We start from the raw sequence: 20,319 nt of genomic DNA on the forward strand, positions 1-20,319 counted from the left end.
AATGAATGGGTGGAAGAATGGAAGAATGAATGGATGGATGGAATGAATAGATGGATGCATGCATGCATGGATGGATGGATGGATGCATGGATGGATGGATGGATGGATGGATGGATGGATGGATGGATGGAAGAATGGATGGATGGAATGAATAGATGCATGGATGGAATGAATAGATGCATGGACGGATGGATGGAATGAATAGATGCATGCATGGATGGATGGATGGAAGAATGAATGGATGGATGGAATGGATGGATGGATGAATGAATAAATAAAATATTCATATCATAAATAAAATTTTCTTTATTTCACACATTTATCATCCTATTTATACTTAGAACCTTTAGAAGACTTAACGCGTTTACCAGTACTTGGTCTTGACAGTTTTAGAGCCGGGTTAATACCCCTAACAGCCATTCCTTCTGACGTTAGTGATATACGTCGCTGTGAATGCAAGCTCTTTCCAGGAACTAAGCCCTTCTTAGCTGCCTTTTCAGCTGTTGTTAGCTCAGGCTGAGTCTTATTTAGGGTATTTTTGCATGGGGGTTCAAAAGTCTCTGCAATATCCACAATATCGTAGCATTCTGCTGCTTTAAGTGCATACTGCGACCGCATGGCTCGTAAAGTAGGGATGTTATTTTTGCAATTATGCTTTCTTATTCCAGCAGATTTTCGAAGGTGACATGCTTCACAGTGTGGAATTTTGGGCGTTTGTTGCTGTTGTAGTTGTTCTTGAGTAGAGTCATGCTGACTTAGAGATGACACACTCCCATTAGTTTTTCTTTTAGAGTTTTCAACTCTGTCACCATTGTCAACCATTTCTTTCTGTCTCTTCATCGTCTCTGGGAACATAGACCCAGGAACAAAAGATATCCCAAGAGTATATCCACTGTTACGAAATGTCGTAATATCCGACTCCTCGGATCCAGATACAGGGTTCGAAGTAGTACTACTTCTTCCAGCGGAGGAAGTCCTTTTAAGTCTATTAATTGAAGATTTTGCTCTCTGCAGTGATGTCCCTGGTGTTGCCCTCCACGAGGGATACTTTGCCGAGCTCCCTCGAGAACTCACCATTTTAGTATTCTTACCATTTCTAGTGTTAACATGTTTGTTTGTTGAATTTGTGGTAGCTTGTTTGATTTTCTCTTCCCTCAGTTGTTCCCATAGAACTGTTTCTTCCTGTAGGTTCTCTAGCTCTTCAAGTCGGTGCATGAAAGGGTCCACTTTCTTCGAACCTCTAAAGCATGCATCCTCGACAGTTTCGTCAACCCAAGTCCTAGGGTATGGATCGTGAAACCTAAACTCCATATCATCTTGTTCAATCTCTTCAGGAACGAAAAGCTTGTCAAAGTCCGGGTCATTTTCTATCCATTTTTCTTTAGCAAGTTCATCAGCGTCCCAGAGTTGTTTTTCTCTTTTCTTATCCAACGTTCCACTGCTCGATGTGCTCTTTGCACTGGATTGACGAGTGTAAACTTGTGATACTGAAGATCCTGGGCGGGATGATGTCACTGATGATGGGCGTGGTGGGGTGGAGTGAATCTCCCTTAAAAGTGTAAATGTACAAGGTTAACATTAAGCAGAGGGTCATATGTTGGATAACTCTTAAACTTATTTCAACCACATACAGTACTACTTTGAAAATATGATAAACTGTGATAAAATAATAATAAACACTTTTCATTTTTCGTGATCAAAACAACCAAAGGAAAGAGAGCATACTAGTTGACCTCAGCTTATTTGTCTGTCCTCTTACTGAGGATAAAAAATAGCCAATCAGCAAGCAAGAAATTTGTTGTAAAAAGGGTGTTTAGAGGATGAAAACATTTGGTTACCCCTCTTAAATAACTCAGCCCTACCCACCCACCCCCCAAATGAATATTTGATTGTGTCCACCCCCTCTCCCAAAATGAATATTTGATTGTGTCCACCCCCTCCCCTAAATGAATATTTGATTGTGTCCACCCCCTCCCCCAAATGAATATTTGATTGTGTCCACCCCCTCCCCCAAATGAATATTTGATTGTGTCCACCCCCTCCCCCCAAATGAATATTTGATTGTGTCCACCCCCTCCCCCCAAATGAATATTTGATTGTGTCCACCCCCTCCCCCCAAATGAATATTTGATTGTGTCCACCCCCTCCCCCAAATGAATATTTGATTGTGTCCACCCCCTCCCCCCAAATGAATATTTGATTGTGTCCACCCCCTCCCCCCAAATGAATATTTGATTGTGTCCACCCCCTCCCCCCAAATGAATATTTGATTGTGTCCACCCCCTCCCCCAAATGAATATTTGATTGTGTCCACCCCCTCCCCCCAAATGAATATTTGATTGTGTCCACCCCCTCCCCCAAATGAATATTTGATTGTGTCCACCCCCTCCCCCAAATGAATATTTGATTGTGTCCACCCCCTCCCCCAAATGAATATTTGATTGTGTCCACCCCCTCCCCCAAATGAATATTTGATTGTGTCCACCCCCTCCCCCAAATGAATATTTGATTGTGTCCACCCCCTCCCCCCAAATGAATATTTGATTGTGTCCACCCCCTCCCCCCAAATGAATATTTGATTGTGTCCACCCCCTCCCCCAAATGAATATTTGATTGTGTCCACCCCCTCCCCCAAATGAATATTTGATTGTGTCCACCCCCTCCCCCAAATGAATATTTGATTGTGTCCACCCCCTCCCCCCAAATGAATATTTGATTGTGTCCACCCCCTCCCCCAAATGAATATTTGATTGTGTGTGACATGTTTTGACATTTTGCTTCTTATTTCTATCAAACAACATTGATCAGGGGGAGGGGGAGCAAATGCAGATCAAGAAGTGGCAAGGAGGGTAACTTTCACTTGGCTTACTCGAAGCTCTCAAATTTCAATGTCATTCATTTTAGATCCCATTTTTTACCATTTTCTTGCTTATGGGTTTCCTGTGGTTATTGAATGAGGTACCCTATGACAGTCACCCTCCCCTCCCCCCTTTGGAGATTTGTAAACATTACCTCTCTTGTCTGACGGCAGGTCTACTGGTGATTGTAGGTGGGCCAAGGTCTGTGATTGGCTCATATGGTGCATTAGTGGCAGGGATTTCTCTTCTGCTCAGTGCAGCAGCCAATTGGCTTCTGCGTAAAGCTGGGCTTGCAATTCCCTCATTATTCAAATAATGCTTTTTAAACCAAAAAGAGAATTAGTTGTGGGCCAATAATTTATTTTAGGGCTCTTGGGAGTGAAAGACATTTCTGAATTAACTTGATTAACCATGAAACAATGGTTTCAACTCAAGACTAAATTTGATTCCTGAGTTAGCCATGCCCAGAATTTAACCCTTTCACTACTAAAGTGGCCAAAAGGTGCCAACCGGAAAGGCTACATTTTTCCTAGAGTATTCAAAAGCAGCCAGCAGAAAGACTTTTTTGCTTTTCAATTACCTGTCCTCTAGGACATATATTTTATTTTGATATTGAAAAATAAAAAACACTAATTATGTTCCAGGAAGAGCCTGTGTTGGACCCTTTTAGCCTCTAGTAGTGAAAGGGTTAATCAGCCCAGATATATATTTCTTAATATCAAAATACAAGTTTCCATGCAAAGTATAAGGAACATGGACTCTATGCCTAAATATATTAAGAACTTCTTTTTGCCATAAAAAGGCAACATCTTTTAACATGTCTGTGATTAGTACATTATAGAACCAAAATCCCTAATTTTAAAAATGTTACAACCAGCTTTTGTCTGGGTAGCACTTTCATGATTTTTCAGACCAGAAGCAAGGGCCCAGGGGGTGTACTCGGGTAGGTAACATGACGGGGAGGCCCGAAGTATTTTTTTGGGTTGACAATTTCCGTTCCCGGTATTTTTTTGGGGTCAAGAGACCAGCCACATATTTTTTTTAGGTCTCGAAATGGAACCCGTATTTTTTTGGGTTGTCACATCTCCGAGTTTGATTTTTGTATCAGAAAATTATTTGAAGAGCTTGTTGAATTCAATAAATCAGTTTCAATGTATTTAAGTCTTGTATTTTTTTGGGTCAGAAATTTGTATGCCTGCATGTATTTTTTTGGGTGTAAAATTTCAGGTTTGAGTATTTTTTTTGGGTTGCAATATGAATCTCCGTCGGACCCCCCCCCCCTTTCATGTTACCCACCCCCCCCCCCTTTCATGTTACCCACCCGAGTACAACCCCTGGGAGCAAGGGAGGGGCTCGATCAACCCCAGTTTTTTTAAATTGTAAGGTTTTTCCTTTTTTAAATTTTTTTTTCAAGAAAACATACAAGCCAAGATGAGATATATATAAGGTCAATTCTGTACATTTTACGTTGAAATGGAACAGTATTGTGTACTGAATGTAAAGAAATTAACACCTGTACGTGCAACTTTTGTAAATTATGTGTGTTGACCTCGCTAGAGTATGATTGGATGGGTTTCTTATAGTCTTTTGGGAAAAGGTTGCCCCACCACCACACACACACACATTTCTAAGCCTTGCTACAGGCCTTTTTTTCCCTGTGGTCACAGTTTTAGAGTGTAACTCCTTAATAAATATATTTATCAAGTTGCAACCCCTTGTAAAAAAAGACAGTAGATGAGTACCTTGAAGCTTCTAGAAAACAGTTGTCCCCCCCCCCCCCCCCCCCCCCCCCCACACACACACGCATTTCTAAGCCTTGCTACAGGCTTGTTTTTTTTCCTGTGGTTGCAGTTTTAGAGTGTAATTTTTAACATATATTTATCAAATTGCAACCCCTTGTAAAAATAGACAGTAGTTGATTACCTTGAAGCATCCAGAAAAACGTTGCCCCCCCCAACACACACACACGCATTTCTAAGCCTTGCTACAGGCCTGTTTTTTTCACTGTGGTTGCAGTTTTAGAGTGTAATTTTTAACAAATATATTATATTATCAAGTTGCAACCCCTTGTAAAAATAGACAGTAGTTGATTACCTTGAAGCTAAAGATTCTACTGTTTTTGTTCATGTAATCATTCACTTCCCTGACTTGTCTTGTCAGCCTCTTGAACAATTGCTGCATGATTGTACAAGACAAAAACCAATTTCCTTAGTTAAATGTATACAATATCTGCCAACCATTCATGGCAGGATAAAGAAGAGGAAACGTGATAAGAAAAGATGTCAGACACCATACATTTTGATGTTAATGGTATTCTTAATGGCCAGGAGTTTTGACACAGGTTTATTCTAGAATTTCAAGGGTGATGAATTGAATGAAATTAAATAAAAAACATTGACAAAAAAAGAAAAAATTATTTTTGACAAAAAATTGTAAAAATCAATTTAATTTTAGGCAAAGATCAAAAAATAAAATAACATTTACATTTTTAAAAGATTTTAAAGAGATTTTTTACCCTTTTGAATTATATTCTGCTTACATTTTAATAAACTTAAAAACCATTTCAAATAATCCTCAGGAGAAATGAAATGGCATTTAATTTTTTTTAAAGATTTTAAAGAGATTTTTTTTACCCTTTTGATTCATTGTCTGCTTACATTTTAAAAAACCTAATAATCTTTTAAAATTATCCTTAGGAAAATCTGAATAATATTTCAATATTTTTTGCCTTTTCTTTGACTCCTTTACTTGAAAATTAAATTACTGGATCTACTGAAATAAAAAAAAATTGGCATAATTATGATGTTATAGTTTATGGACCAACGTTTAGAGTTTTTAAGCATTGAGTTGCTTTAAGGCTTAGGCCAAACTTCGCATGAGTCAAACCTAATCGAAACAATGGATAACAGGGTTGTCTTCTTTGATGTCATTAGGTTCAGCTCGTGAAGTTTTGACGTTTGACATGAACCTAAGCATCTTATTTATGTATTTATTTACTGAATTCAATTCATTGGAATTGAGAAGTTGATTTTTGCAGAGGGAGGAAAACTGCATGGAGAACCTTCAAACACAGGGGGGAAAACGGATTCCCAAATTGGGAATTTGTTGGGAATTTCCTTGAATTCACAATGAATTCCCATCCAATTCACAGAGAGAATGAAATTGGGAACGTGGCACTGATTCCCAATGTTAGTTTGTTGGGAATTTTGGTTTTTTTTCTATTGGGTATTAGAAGGAAATTCCCAACAATAAAACCCAACGTTGGTGTTTGAATTGGGAATCCAAGGAAATTCCCAACAATTTCCAATTTTGGAATCTGTTTTTTTTTCCTGTGAAAGGAAGGCTCTTGAAGCACCATGACAGAAGCCTACAAATAAGTCTACCCAAATAAGAAATGCTTGGTTTGTGAATTGATTGCAGATTATATATTTGGTGAGAGAAGTTATCTTAAGAAGGGAGAGAAAGAGGAAAGACTCTGCTAAGCAGAGCCGAAACTCCAACCAAGCTATTATTTTTGGTACCTGACAATACTATGTTTTCAAATCAATTTTGTCTTCATTAAATTAGTTAAGATTATTAGTACTCGGGGATATTAGATAATAATACTAGAAAGTAATTGGCGTGTATCACTATTAATAAATGTATAGAACAAACTTACAATTTAACTTGGAAGATAAGAATGTATATTAAACTATATCTGCGACCATGCAATGCTTTTGTGAGAGGGTAAATGACATCCTTAAGAAAACTAACAATATTCCTCTTATTATCATTTCAGTCCATTAGCATGACAAATCATCTTTTTTATGCTAAAAATGACAAATACTTACAACAGGAAACAGGTGTTTTTTTCACAAACAACAAAGTAGATTTTATTTTTTGAAAAGATGTTAAGATATTGTTCCTGTACGTAAGCATAGCAAATAAGAAATATTTTCTCTTCATTCTTACAAATGTAGAATTTTTTGCTTTTAGGTATTCGAGTGTTGAAGCTATTAGTGACGGGATTATGTAAATATTGAGTTAAATCGTAATATCTCTGTTGACTGAAAGCGTAGTTAATATTAACTATGCTGAAAGTATAGAATATTCAAAGACAAAGAATTAAGATTCCACAATACGTTAAAACAAATGGACATTTTTATTAAATGTATTAATGCTTGACTTACCAAAGTAAGTTTGTATTCTTGCACTGTATCTACGAAGATCAGTAAAAAAAAGTTGATTTGAGTGACCAAACTTTTGTGACATTGTATAACGATATCAAACACGATCAACAAAACTATTAACAAAAAGTTGAAAGGTCTTGAATTTATCAATGATTTTGTAATTGCCTTTTAAAACAAGATTTCAAAGAAATCTTAATATAATTGTATCCTTGCTTACCGTTGATCTCATCTTCGCTGTCAAGAAACGAGCTCGGTGTTGTAGTTCTACATCTACCAACTGGGGCACTCTTAACTCTACTCTCCTACACGAAAAAAAATTTTTAAACTAAATTTCAGACCATCTAATTTTTCATTTCTTTGAAATAAAAATTACTACCTTTTTTGAAGGCGCTGTTCTAATTAGATTAGAATTCTGCTTCCTTTGTGAGCGGACCCAGTCATCATTAAGGCTTCTTCCACTGAAACATATTAGATCTTTAATTAGAGAAGCCAATTTAGTGCAACCTTCGCTATGTCAAAACGCTTGTTTACAACATCACGAATCAAAAACATTTTACATCGTACAGAGAGAGAAATTATCTATAATAAAGAGAGTAACCTTGAGAACGCGTTGTGTGTTGCTATGGCATCATGTTTTGGAATTGGCCAGCTTTGAGCGTAAATTGAAACTACAGGGGTTGGTAAATTGGGCTTTACCACAAGTAGAGATCGATTCAGAACCTCCATCTTTGTTGTCAAGACAGCAAGTAATCTAAAACTAAAGCTATTCTAATTCACTTACAGAGTGTATTGTGTCGACTCCATGCTTCGGCGGTTGCTATTCAATTTTTGGAAACCCAAGTACCCAAGTGCATCTCTTCCCAAGTGAGATAGGAGACCAATCGGAAATTTCCGAGATGATTCCGAACGGAAAACATCTTCCGAAAATCTATCGACGGCCAATACTTTCTCCGAAAAGTCGACGAGCGTTATTAAAGTTGATGAAAATTGGGATAACGATCGATGAACAACTTATTCTTATATATCGATACACGAATTCCTTAATTCCAACCAATAAATTTTTTCTCGAATGAGCTTCGACACAATAGTGCCAAAACGAGTGTTTCTTCTATAGATAGTTCAAAAGTGGCACAGCAAAATAGAATTTCGTTTCATAAAACCGGTTGTCTATGAATTTGAGAATATTGCAAGAAAATAAATATTTATTTGCAGTAAGATCTTCAAACATTTCCTGGCTTACACATATAATATATTCTTCTCGCATGCACTTTGTACCGATTTCACAGTGTTCTGTGTTCCCCCGTGGGGAGGGGAGAACCACACAGCACTAGTGCGCAGCGTTCGGAGAAACACAAAACACGGGGTAACAATACTCGCTGTGACAACGACTTTGTGACCTCCAACTCAAAAGTACTCGTATGTTTTCTTTCTCTAGATAGTTAAAAAAAAGTGGCGCACAAAATTAGAATTTAATTTCCTAAAACTAGTTCCCTATAAATTGGAGAACTAATATACGATTTCCTCAGAAGAAAGGGTATATTTTAATATCTGAAGTGAGCTATTGAAGCAATTTACTGGCTTCAACGTCACTCACAGTGATAATTTATTCAATTTACATGTACTTTGTACCGACTTTGACAGCTTGAACTCAAAAGTACTAAAACGTGTGTTTTCTTTCTCAAGACAGTTCAAAAGGGGCGTAGAAAATTAGACTTTAGTTTTCTAAAACTAGTTGCATATGAAATAGAGAACTAAATAACGGTTTTGTAAAAGAAAAAAATCTTTTTAACTGAAGTGAGCTTTTGAAGCAATTTGCTGGCTTCAACGTCACTCACAGAGATAATTTATTCATTTTACATGTACTTTGTGCCTACTTTGACAGCTTGAAGTCAAAAGTACTAAAACGTGTGTTTTCTTTCTCAAGACAATTCAAAAGTGGTGCAGAAAATTAGAATTTAGCTTCCTAAAACTGGTTCCCTATGAATTGGAAAGGTAAAAAGCGATTTTGTAAGAGAAAAAATCTATTTATCTGAAGTGAGCTTTTGAAACAATTTACTGGCTTCAACGTCACTCACAGAGATAATTTATTCATTTTTTATGAACTCTGTACCGCTTTGACAACTTGAAGTCAAAAGTACTAAAACGTGTGTTTTCTTTCTCAAGACAGTTCAAAAAGAGCGTAGAAAATTAGACTTTAGTTTCCTAAAACTAGTTGCCTATGAATTGGAAAGGTAAAAAGCGATTTTGTAAAAGAAAAAAATATATTTATCTGAAGTGAGCTCTTCCAACAATTTACTGGCTTCAACGTCACTCACAGAGATAATTTATTCATTTTACATGAACTTTGTACCAACTTTGACAGCTTGAAGTCAAAAGTACTAAAACGTGTGTTTTCTTTCTCAAGACAATTCAAAAGTGGTGCAGAAAATTAGAATTTAGCTTCCTAAAACTGGTTCCCTATGAATTGGAAAGGTAAAAAGCGATTTTGTAAGAGAAAAAAATCTATTTATCTGAAGTGAGCTTTTGAAACAATTTACTGGCTTCAACGTCACTCACAGAGATAATTTATTCATTTTTTATGAACTCTGTACCAACTTTGACAGCTTGAAGTCAAAAGTACTAAAACGTGTGTTTTCTTTCTCAAGACAGTTCAAAAAGGGCGTAGAAAATCAGACTTTAGTTTCCTAAAACTAGTTGCCTATGAATTGGAAAGGTAAAAATCGATTTTGTAAGAGAAAAAAATCTATTTATCTGAAGTGAGTTCTCGAAACAACTTATTGGCTTCAACGTCACTCACAGAGATAATTTATTCATTTTACATGAACTTTGTACCAACTTTGACAGCTTGAAGTCAAAAGTACTAAAACGTGTGTTTTCTTTCTCAAGACAATTCAAAAGTGGTACAGAAAATTAGAATTGAGCTTCCTAAAACTGGTTCCCTATGAGTTGGAAAAGTAAAAAGCGATTTTGTAAGAGAAAAAAATCTATTTATCTGAAGTGAGCTTTTGAAACAATTTACTGGCTTCAACGTCACTCACAGAGATAATTTATTCATTTTACATGAACTTGTTATCGACTTTGTGAGCTTGAAGTCAAAAGTACTAAAACGTGTGTTTTCTTTCTCAAGACAGTTTAAAAGGAGCGTTGAAAATTAAAGTTCTCTACAACTGGTTCCCTATGAATTGGAAAGGTAAAAAACGATTTCATAAAAGGCTCATCATTGTCATCATCAGGACCATCATATTAATCTGATAGAGGAAAATGAATCAACATATGATGAAGAGACGTCAAGCGAAGAAGTTGAAGAAGACAGTGAAGTAGACACGAGTGAATCAGAGTCATATGATGGTCCTGATGATGACGATGATGAGCCTGAAGAAGATTGCTGGTCAGTGTTGATAAAAGAAACCATTGACCGACACGAGATTGAATTAGAAACTCTGGAAAACCAGTACGTGGAAAAAGGCGAATCGAAAGCAGCGGCTGATCCCTGTATTTCAAAATGAACTGAGAAACGTACTGTTGAAAAAGTTGGTATGGATCCGCGCGTTAAGAAGGGATCCTTATTATGGTAAGATAATGAGAACCCGACGAGATTTACTGGACACTGGTGATTACGACTGGATGGAAGCAACCCAGGTTGCTATTGATCAACGTAAATTTCTCTTGAACAATTTATTCACTACACAACATCTACAAATACAAACGGACGAAGCAGAAGACATGGAATAAGAATTTGTAAAAAGGAATATAATAATAGTTTGACCCTAGATGACAGGTAAAAATGATGGTGCCTGTCAACACTGCAATGTTAGAGCTCGAAATCATATCAAACATGTACATTAATTATGACACCAACTTCATTTGTAAGAAACAAAATATTTTATTTCACTTTTCAATAAATGCTACAGCAAATCCAAAACGATAACAATATGTCTTTGGTATAATTTTTTTTTCTATGACGGCGGATAATAGTACATTCGAGATCCCCAACTGGGTACTTGCTGCTGTCCAGTAGCTAACCCACTTTGCTGTTCCCTTGTTGTCAGTTCCATTTCCGGACCGAGCGCATTAAAAATAGTGTCCAGTTCAGAAGTGGTGAAAATTCTTGGTAAATAATCTTTTCCTTGTGCCTCGTAATTTTGCGCATTGCCATCATCCGGAAGGGTTTGAATGGATCCAGGAAACGTTGGCTCCTGATGGAGATCGGTGGTTTCGGACTGACTGGATGCAGTAGTTGCCTCATTGTTCACTAACTCCGTATCCACTGTTTCAATTGCCGATTTGAGTGATGTCCATTCGTCTAAAGTCAAAGACACTCCTGAGCTAGTTAGAACCGTCTTCCCGCTCGATAAATCTTTCTTCTGTTTGCGGATACATATTTTTTTCCCTTCGAACATCCTTCACAAAAATAGCGTATCCACGGTCTCCTATTTGTATTACTTTTCCAGATGACATGTTAACTAATCTATCCGTACTCTGGCTGGATTATAGCTGAGTGCAAGTGGGGTTTTTGGACGAAGGTGATGAGCAAGTGATTCTACTGATTTTGATCGGGCTTTTAAACTTTTCACTCCATAAAAATATGTATTCATATTTAAAATTCCCGCCTTGGTGATTGGAATTCGTACTTTGACCCCTGTTCTACATTCCATTTTATTAATCCCCTAAAATATTTCGCTCATCTTCATGACCACCCCTCCCCTAACATTCTCCAAGGGTATTCAGGAATTTAGACCACCCTCCCCCCCCCCCCTACATTCTTAAGGGGTATTCAGGAATTTAGACCACCCCTCCCCTAGCTACTACGGTATATGGGGAGGGGGCTCACTACTGAGAAAACTTCTTTGTGAGCTGGAAGTCAAAAGTACTAAAAGGTGTGTTTTCTTTCTCAAGATAGTTCAAAAGTGGCACTGAAAATTTGAATTTAGTTTCCTAAAACTAGTTTCTTATGAATTGGAGAAGTAAATAACGATTTTGAAATAGAAGGGTTTTTCTGGGTTGCCTGTGGCAGCCCAGTCTAAAAATGTGTTGCGTTAAGAGAATATTAAGTATGTATCCGTATTTTCCTGCGTCAGATAATGACAAAATTGCGCAATAGTACCCAGGGGTTATATGATACAGAGATGCCGTGTAAAGTTTATATTCAAGTGACATTTACCAATCATTGTCTTAATTAAGTGATTGATTGCAGTTATAAGTTTTAAGTTTTGAGTTTGGTTGTGTTGTCGAATGGATTGAGCCGGATTTTTAAGAATACATGGAACTGCCGGCCATTTAGTGTTTTAAAATTCTTGACCAGTTGACAGTAATTTAGACTCTCCTATATGAAAGTTTCCCTATTCTACATTCTATTGCTTTAAAAATAAAAAAAAATAAAAAAACGAAAAAAGGAGCAAAAGCGTGAGTAGGTATAATGTTTAGGTCACTCATCCAAGTGCTAACCCTCCTCAGACGAGCTTGACTTGAATCTTGAACGACAACGATTTATCCACTGGACTACGGTTCTAGGTGAATCACCATAACAATAGCCATCAAAACAAGGCACCGAATAGACTAGACTACTTAACATTACATTTTCAACCGATTCCGTGAATGGCAGAGATGCAAGGGATTAGCCGATATGGTCTGGGGGCCGGCTGGTCTCTCCCCTGATGCTTCGGCTAGAACATTTTCTTGCGTAATTCGTACACCCAAGGGCAGAAGGATTTAATCGCCGTCAGGTCCGAAGTCCATACGCCGCCTCAGCTCTGCGGATGTCTCGGGGGTATGGCAAAGTGGAATCGTTTTTCTTTTCAATTTCTTTTGGTGGGTTCGAATCCCTCCGTATCCACATAAGATTTTTATTTTTTTAATGCATTTTTTTATTAGATTTAAATCTTCGTTTTATTGGAAAAAGATTTATTCCTAGTCGGTTGCCTATATAAGCCTGTTGATTTCGATCAGACTTTATCAGTCAACAATATCTATCCGCGAAAAATATAGCTGTGCTTTCCCATCTTTCTTGGCAAGGTTTGATGACAAGAACATTTACTGCATTTGGATCTCTATATCATATGCCCGCAAAGGACTAGTGAGTGGTGCCGTGAAGATGTCTGGGTACAATTGCGCAATTTCTGAATTTTCTGACAAGAAAAATAAACAGCCACCCCAGTAAGTAGTTTAATAACAAAGGATTGTAAAGAGATAAGAAAATTAATTGCTGAGAACATTTGGATATCCGATCTCGTGTCGGACGTGTGACGTGCATAACGCATGTCATGTTAGGTTTTTTGCGTCTGCTTCTGCGCTAGTAAGAACAAGGCTTAAGACATGTTTGTTTGATGTTTTGTTTGATGTAATTACAGCCTGCGTACAGCCCGACTTAATATACCAGATATACCATGCTATAGACCAAATTAAAAACACCGATCGCACCGATGTGAGGCTTCAGTCGTGAACAAAAGGGATCTGACGTGACTCAAAGTAATCTGGCGTGATTCAAAAGTCACGAATCACGCCAGATTCCTTCGTTCGCAACTTAAGCCTCACATCGGTGCGAGTTTTTAATTTGGTCTATTGCATGAATCCTTTTCAAATACATGCATCTTTCCTTAGAGGTCCTTAAAGCAAGCTTTCAAAGCATATAGGTCTTGCTTTATTTCATGTGGTGGCTCCTAAAAGAGCCGTTTGATTGTTTTATAGCGTGTGTTACGCTTTACTTCTTGGGCGATTTTGCTGCCTTCTTTGCCGCGGGTTTCTTGGCTGTCTTCTTGGCGGGTTTATTAGCTGCTGGTTTCTTAGCTGGTTTGGTTTTGGCAGCAGGCTTCTTGGCTGCTTTCTTTGGTTTTTCTGCAGCTGCTTTCTTTGGCTTTTCAGCAGCTGCTTTCTTTGCCTTCTTGGGAGACTTGGCTGCCTTCTTTGCCGGTGGTTTAGGCTTCTTGGCTTTCTCGGCGGCGGGTTTCTTGGCAGGTTTCTTAGCAACGGGCTTCTTTGCTGGTTTCTTCTTTGGTTTCTCTTCTTTAACGGCCTTGTTCAGTTTGAAGGATCCAGAAGCACCAACACCCTTGGTGTGGACAAGGGTTCCTTTCTCGCTCATTCTCTTGAGCGCCAGCTTCAGATGAAAACCACAGTTGTCCCCGAGCTTGTAGTTGGCTTTAATGTACTTCTCGATGGCTTGGCGGGACGATCCGTTGCGTTCCTTCTAGGTAGAAATCGCTGTTTTTACCATCTCGGTGTATTTAGGATGCTCAGGCAATTTCTTTTCTGTGACAGGGCCAGACATGATGATCTTCAGTGTTAGCTCTAGTAACGTTATCATCAACGAATGATGAAGAATCCGATGAGGTATGCATCATTTATATGCTTACTGCGGACTGCCAAGGAAACAATGGGATTAAGTGATTCGGTGTGTTTGTTGCCGGTGACGCGCATGCGGGCAAGCGACGCCCACGCCTGTGCATGTGACGACATCCCGCCTCTACGCGGCAAACCTTAGCCTCCTGCGCAGCCGCTCGGCTTTGTTCTACTAGATGCAAAGCTTTGGACAATTTCTATACCTCTCTATCAAATTTTGTTTCAGGATTTAAGGTTGCAAGATCAATCATGATTTCTCAAATTTCAACTTCAGTGTTTTTAAAAACGATTTGTGGCACCTTATCGAAGATATGAAGATATTTGTGTCCACTTTGCCAGTTTGCAAAAAACGTTTTGCTTGGTCTTTGGTGATGCTGTTAGTGACGCGCATGCCGGCAAGCGTCTCCACCGCCTTTACGTGTGACGGCATCCCGCCTCTGCGCGGCAAATCTCGGCTTTGCTTCACCAGATGTACTTTATAATCCAATACGTTGAGCGTTGTTTTCGCTCCCGTGAGAAGGTAGCCGTGTTGGTATACCGTGTTGGTATACCAAAAAATAGAAACTTTTTCTGCATAGTATTTGCATATAAATAGAGTTAAATTCCCCGAGGATAGAAAGTGTATTGTTTTGGTACACCAACATGGCCGCTGTAGCGTCACGTGAAAACTACGCCTCTCTATCGAGGAAGGATCCACTAGTATCCCAAGTGCCCTTTGTATTATTGTTTTTCTTTGAGTTTAACCGATTTACGTAAATCTTTTTGTAATGAAACTTTTACTGATTATAATACTAATACGTGTATATGAGAATATATATAAACTATATATTTCCTACGATACTAATGCAGTTTACAATAATGAGTGTTTGTTAGAATTGACGCCCCCAAAGCCAGGCTGCGTTGTACCGGGCGACAATCCCCTACTCTTTCACGAAGAATACAACAGGATCTTTAACGTCCACTTTATTTATATAAATAAAGTCCAACCAACTGAGCCAACCGGTTGTCGGTTCAAAGTAAAAAGAAGACTAAAAGCCATTTCAGAGTTCTGTGCTGGGAACTCTATATTTTTTGTTGTTTTTTTTTTTCTTCTTTTTTTGTTTTTGTTTTTTGTTTTTTTTTTTGTTTTTGTTTTTGGCGAAACGCAATGTTCATTTGGCGAATCAGTACTTCGGTAACAAAATTGTTCTTGGGGAACAAAAATTCCCAATCCGAACGTAAACACCCATTTTACGTTGTTTTAAAGCTACAAAAAGATAATCTCTGTGAAGCCACTAAATTGGTTCAAGAGTTCACTTCAGTTATATTTTTAGTGGCATCACAGAGCTAATCTTTTTATCCCACATGAATTTTGAACATGGTGAACTTAGTGTGCCAAAACGCGTTTTCTTTCTCAAGATAATTACGAAATGCCTCAGAAAATTAGAATTTAGTTGGTTTTGCGTTTCCTTGATTCTTTGTAGGTAAAAATAAAATTGCTAAAAGCCATTTCAGTGTTCTCTGCTGGTAACTGTATTTCTTGAATTTTTATCGGCGAAACGCGATGTTCGTATGGACTATAAAGCATGGTAACAAAATTGTTGTTGGGAACAAAAGTCCCAATCCGAACATTTTACGTTGTTTTAAAGCTACATCATTGCAGCCATGTTGGTGGAGGTGTGTTTGTGGTGTTTAATAGTGAATGATTTCTTTTAATGAATTCTACCAAAATCACTGCCACATCTTTTCTTCACTTCGTTTCAGTTCTCTTTCAATCCGACGAAGAACTAACGTCCAAACCGTCAAGGTACTTACATACTTTTTCATAAACTTTCTTAAGAATAGCAGCATACCATTAATAATGAAAATAACTAATGAAAACCTTGAACGTTCTGGGATCTTTTTGAATTTTACACAAATTCTGACACTTTTTGGCAAAGTTTTTTAAAATATTTTTTTGATTATAATAATTATGGCATTTATACACTTCTAACTATTTTAAAAATAGCATACATTATTTTTTATCTGTGGCGTTTTAAGAATATTTTAGTTATCGCAATCAAAGATGATGAAGTGAACATCATTCTGACAACAGACTTTTCTTCATTCTTGCCAGAGCCCCTATATTAACTCTTGGTGTTCTTGCGTCGTTTTTAAAACCTTATTTGATAGTCTCTGACCTAAAAACGAACATAGAAAGAAAGTTTACAAATAATAAACTGGACAAAGAATATCCTAGCTTTACGATAGAAGCAGCGACAACAACCAACAAGACTTCTTTTACTCGCACCTCCCTGCTCCTACCAAGACTTGTTCACTAATTCTGACAAAATAAATATATATGTAGTGTGTGAATTCTGCAAAAAGAAGCATAGAAAATGCGTTCTTTCAGATAAAAATAAAATTGAATTATAACTTAATCATACGACTAAGAAATTAATCGCCCCTTGTGTTTTGAACGGGATTTTCAAACTCCTACTTTCCACCAACTCAGCTGGGAATTGCACCCAGTCCTCTTGGCCCGTAAGCCAAGCATGCGCTCTTACACTACTGAGTTTGGGGTGGGGTTTAGAGACAGGAAGGCCAAAATACAATGCCAATTGAATTTAAAAAAATAAAAACAATTAATTTTTTTACAAACTTACAATATCTCAAAATCTTTGGCACACATAAAAAAATAAATAACTTCAGCTCAAGTTGAAAAATGTAAAATTCTTCAGGACTGGTTGAAAACCAACAGCGTCTTGGTACTTGAAAAGCATCTTCGAAATTGTTGAATACTACCAGAAAAAGTAAAAATCTCGAACAAAAACATCTTGGGACTTGTAAGGCATCTTCGAAATCGTAGAAAAACAAAAATATCCACGCATTTGTTTGAAAAACCAAAAAAGTCAAAGGTTGTGTTGAAAAACCAAAAGTAAAAATCTTGAACCAAACATCTTGGGACTTGCAAAGCATCTTCGAAATCGAAGAAAACCCAAATTATCCACGCATTTGTTGAAAAACCAAAAAAGTCAAAGCTTGTGTTGAAAAACCAAAAGTAAAAATCTTGAACAAAAACATCTTGGGACTTGCAAAGCATCTTCAAATTGTTGAAAAACCAAAAATATCAACGCATTTGTTAAAAAAACCAAAAAAAGTCAAAGCTTGTGTTGGAAAAACCAAGGGTAAAAAATCTTGAGTTATAGCATCTTCGAATTGGTTGAAAACCCAAAAGTGACGAGTGTGATGAAAACAAAAAACCAAACACGCAAAGTCAAGGCAATAGATATTTATAAATTCGCTTTTTATTAATCCAATAGACCAACTATGTGTGCCAAAGAAAACAAACTAGACAGAGTTCGTAAAAAGCCAATCATATCCCCTTTTAAAAGCTTTATCCCATGAAAATTGGTGTAATTCTTAGTGCGCTGCCAGCTACGAAAAACCAGAGATTTGGGAATGGCCGAAAAATCTCCCTGGAAACGTAGTCCTCCACCTTATGCAGCCGCACGACCTTGGAGGGTTAAAGGTGTACATCGTATAACCAAAACTGCAATTGTTTATGTATAGTGCGCATTTATATCATAAAATTAAATAAATTCCATTGATGTGGATTGCGTGACGGACCTGAAAAGAGAAAAGAAGAAAGATATGTCAGGTATAATATATACATAAAATATCATAAAATATAAACAGGAAGTGATATGATATGAATAAAGCCACATCATCTGAAAGAGAGAAAAGAAAAAAAGAGATAAGTATTAGTAACATGGTAAAATAAGGTTTTTGAAAATGTGAGAAAAAAATTATGAATGACAAGTGACTGTCAAGAGTTTCAAAGAGTTTTAAATAAAAGTGAAAAATAAATAAAATAAGATGAAGTAACTCGAAGTCATGATGAGATGTTTGGGTAACATTCTTATACCTGAAACGAGAAAAGACAAGTATGTTAATATCTCGAAATTTGAAAGTGTTAATTTTTCAAACATAAATTAAAAAGCAAAAGCATAAATGGTATTTTATACTTTTGAATCTTAACTGTTCGAAAACTATTCTGTCTTTCTAAACAAGCAGTTTAGAAAAGAGATCAGATTGGATTAAAATACAAAAGTATAACAACAGTTTCATACTTGTGTATCTTAATATTTTAGCCTAGTAAACAAGGGATGGATATTTCTAAACCTTCACTGAAGTACGAATACTCCAGTGAAGAATATGAGAAATATCCGAGACCCCACCCATTAAAAACATAGTCGTGCGTGCGTGTGTGTGCATAAAGAGGGAGGATATTCCAGGATTCTCAAGGAAGTAGTGAACACTTCAGAGAGAGCTGGAATATCCAAGACCCAAACCCTCGAATCTATTATTACATCATGCTATCGAATACGACATTAAACATAAAAAGAGGGGATATTCCAGGATTCTCAAGGAAGTAGTAAACACTTCAGAGAGAGCTGGAATATCCAAGACCCAAACCCTCGAATCTATTATCACATTAATTTAAAGATTAACTTAAAAAGAGGGAGGATATTCCAGGATTCTCAAGGAAGTACCTAACACTTCAGAGAGAGCTGGAATATCCAAGACCCAAACCTTATTATATTAATAGGCCTACATGTTAATCTTAATATGAATATATCGAAATGATCGAATCAAAACGAAGAGAAAAATCCGAACGTCATCACTTATTACATGGTATCGAACAGACGAAATGAGACTGAAAAATGTACAAAAACTCGATCGATACTGAAACCTATAAGAAAGTATCTAAAGTAAAGAGCTATCAATGCCTAACAATCAAGCCAATCAAGTTTTAACCAAAAGGAAACATTAAAAACTATAATAAATTAAATATATAACAACCTGTGGAAGAAACAGGAAAAAAAAAAAAAAAAAAAAAAAAAAAAAAAAAAAAGAAAAAGAAAAAGAAAGAAAAATAAAATGCATAAACATCAATTATAAACGTTTCTAGTTTTGTGGAAACTTCTATCCTAAAGAAGCTACCACTGGCATGCCCGGTGCATGATAAAACAGAAAACTATCGCAGACTCGTCTTCTCTTCTAGAGGCAGCCGAGTTTGGCTGTTCTTGGTAGACTTGAGCCACGACTGAAAAGCAAGACTACACTGGAGCAGCAAGTCAGGATTTCATCACAACCATCCACCGACGAGAGGGGCAAGGACATCAATCCGTCTGGTCATCCTGACTGTACCTAGACTTACGAGAGCACGCAACTGGCCAGTCTAATCTCAAGCATCTAACCTTAGGCGCTGTGTGAGGGGAGTGAGTGATCTGTACTGGCCAGCGTTACTCAAGTAAGCCTGAACTCCAGTAAACTTTCTTTCTCATTCAAGTCATATAAGCAATATCGATCCGCGAAAAGTAGAGCCGTGCTTTCCCATCTTTCTTGGCAAGGTTTTCTGACAAGAACATTTACTGCATATAGATCTCTATAACACATGCTCGCAAAGGACTAGAGGGTGGTGCCGTGAAGACTCAATTTACAATTGCGAAATTTCAGCATTTTCTGACAAGAAAAATAAATACCCCAGTAAATATTAGACGAGTTAAATGAAATTATTCTTTTCTGTAAAACATCTCATTATCTTTTGGCTAGCATTGCAAACCTCTTCAGCTGCACTGATACAGGCAACCCAGTGAATGCCTAAAGGGCGTTTACTGGCTTCAACGTAACTCACAGAGATAATTTAATCATCTTACATGAACTTTGTGCCGACTTTGTGAGTTTGAAAAAATGGCGTAGAAAAATAGACTTTAATTTATTAAAACTAGTTGCACTAACAGGTCCCTTCCTCTCTTTAAAACGAGCAGTTGTGTAAAAACGAGCATTAGAAATGAAAATCGAAAAGAACAACTCAACAATAGTGAGGGGGCGACGTTTCAGCCCATAATGCGTACTATAAGATAAATGGCATTAAACATTCACAGGCTGCAATAAAATGGAGGCTTTTTAGGAATCGTACGATAATTTAAATT

The 20,319-nt window shown here is 37.2% G+C and overlaps 2 protein-coding genes across 3 annotated transcripts; both read right to left on the bottom strand.

The window, feature by feature from the left end:
• Positions 1-288: 288 nt before the first annotated feature.
• On the bottom strand, positions 289-7,899 carry LOC116304512 (uncharacterized). 2 transcript variants are annotated; one of them, XM_031714253.2, is made up of 7 exons: positions 7,809-7,899; positions 7,404-7,485; positions 7,245-7,329; positions 7,028-7,056; positions 4,953-5,033; positions 3,013-3,176; positions 289-1,549 (listed from the first exon to the last, which is right to left on the bottom strand). In XM_031714253.2, exons 1-7 carry the CDS (start codon positions 7,829-7,831, stop codon positions 328-330), a joined length of 1,686 nt encoding a protein of 561 aa, XP_031570113.2. In that variant the 5' UTR covers positions 7,832-7,899; the 3' UTR covers positions 289-327. The 2 variants fall into 2 exon arrangements, with proteins under 2 accessions (XP_031570113.2, XP_031570112.2); XM_031714252.2 differs by lacking the exon at positions 7,809-7,899 and adding an exon at positions 7,626-7,758.
• A 5,825-nt stretch (positions 7,900-13,724) lies between these two features.
• LOC116304509 (histone H1.5-like) lies at positions 13,725-14,255 on the bottom strand. The gene is given in 1 exon segment (XM_031714248.2): positions 13,725-14,255. A coding segment is annotated over 1 exon segment (513 nt). The 5' UTR covers positions 14,238-14,255.
• Between the last annotated feature and the right edge of the window lie 6,064 nt (positions 14,256-20,319).

This window comes from Actinia tenebrosa, unplaced genomic scaffold (genome assembly GCF_029948245.1).
Source record: "Actinia tenebrosa isolate PJP-AT-01 unplaced genomic scaffold, QUT_ActTen_1.0 PGA_scaffold2__45_contigs__length_23673736, whole genome shotgun sequence".
In the NCBI taxonomy this organism is placed as follows: Eukaryota; Metazoa; Cnidaria; class Anthozoa; order Actiniaria; family Actiniidae; genus Actinia; species Actinia tenebrosa.

What these genes read in the sequence shown, in the direction of transcription:
- LOC116304512 (XM_031714252.2), bottom strand. Translation starts at nt 7,753, where the DNA reads ATGGAGGTTCTGAATCGATCTCTACTTGTGGTAAAGCCCAATTTACCA. An exon ending in ACACACAACGCGTTCTCAAG is followed by an intron (nt 7,486 to 7,625) that starts GTTACTCTCTTT and finishes AATATGTTTCAG; the next exon opens with TGGAAGAAGCCTTAATGATG. An exon ending in CCTGCCGTCAGACAAGAGAG is followed by an intron (nt 1,550 to 3,012) that starts GTAATGTTTACA and finishes TACACTTTTAAG; the next exon opens with GGAGATTCACTCCACCCCAC.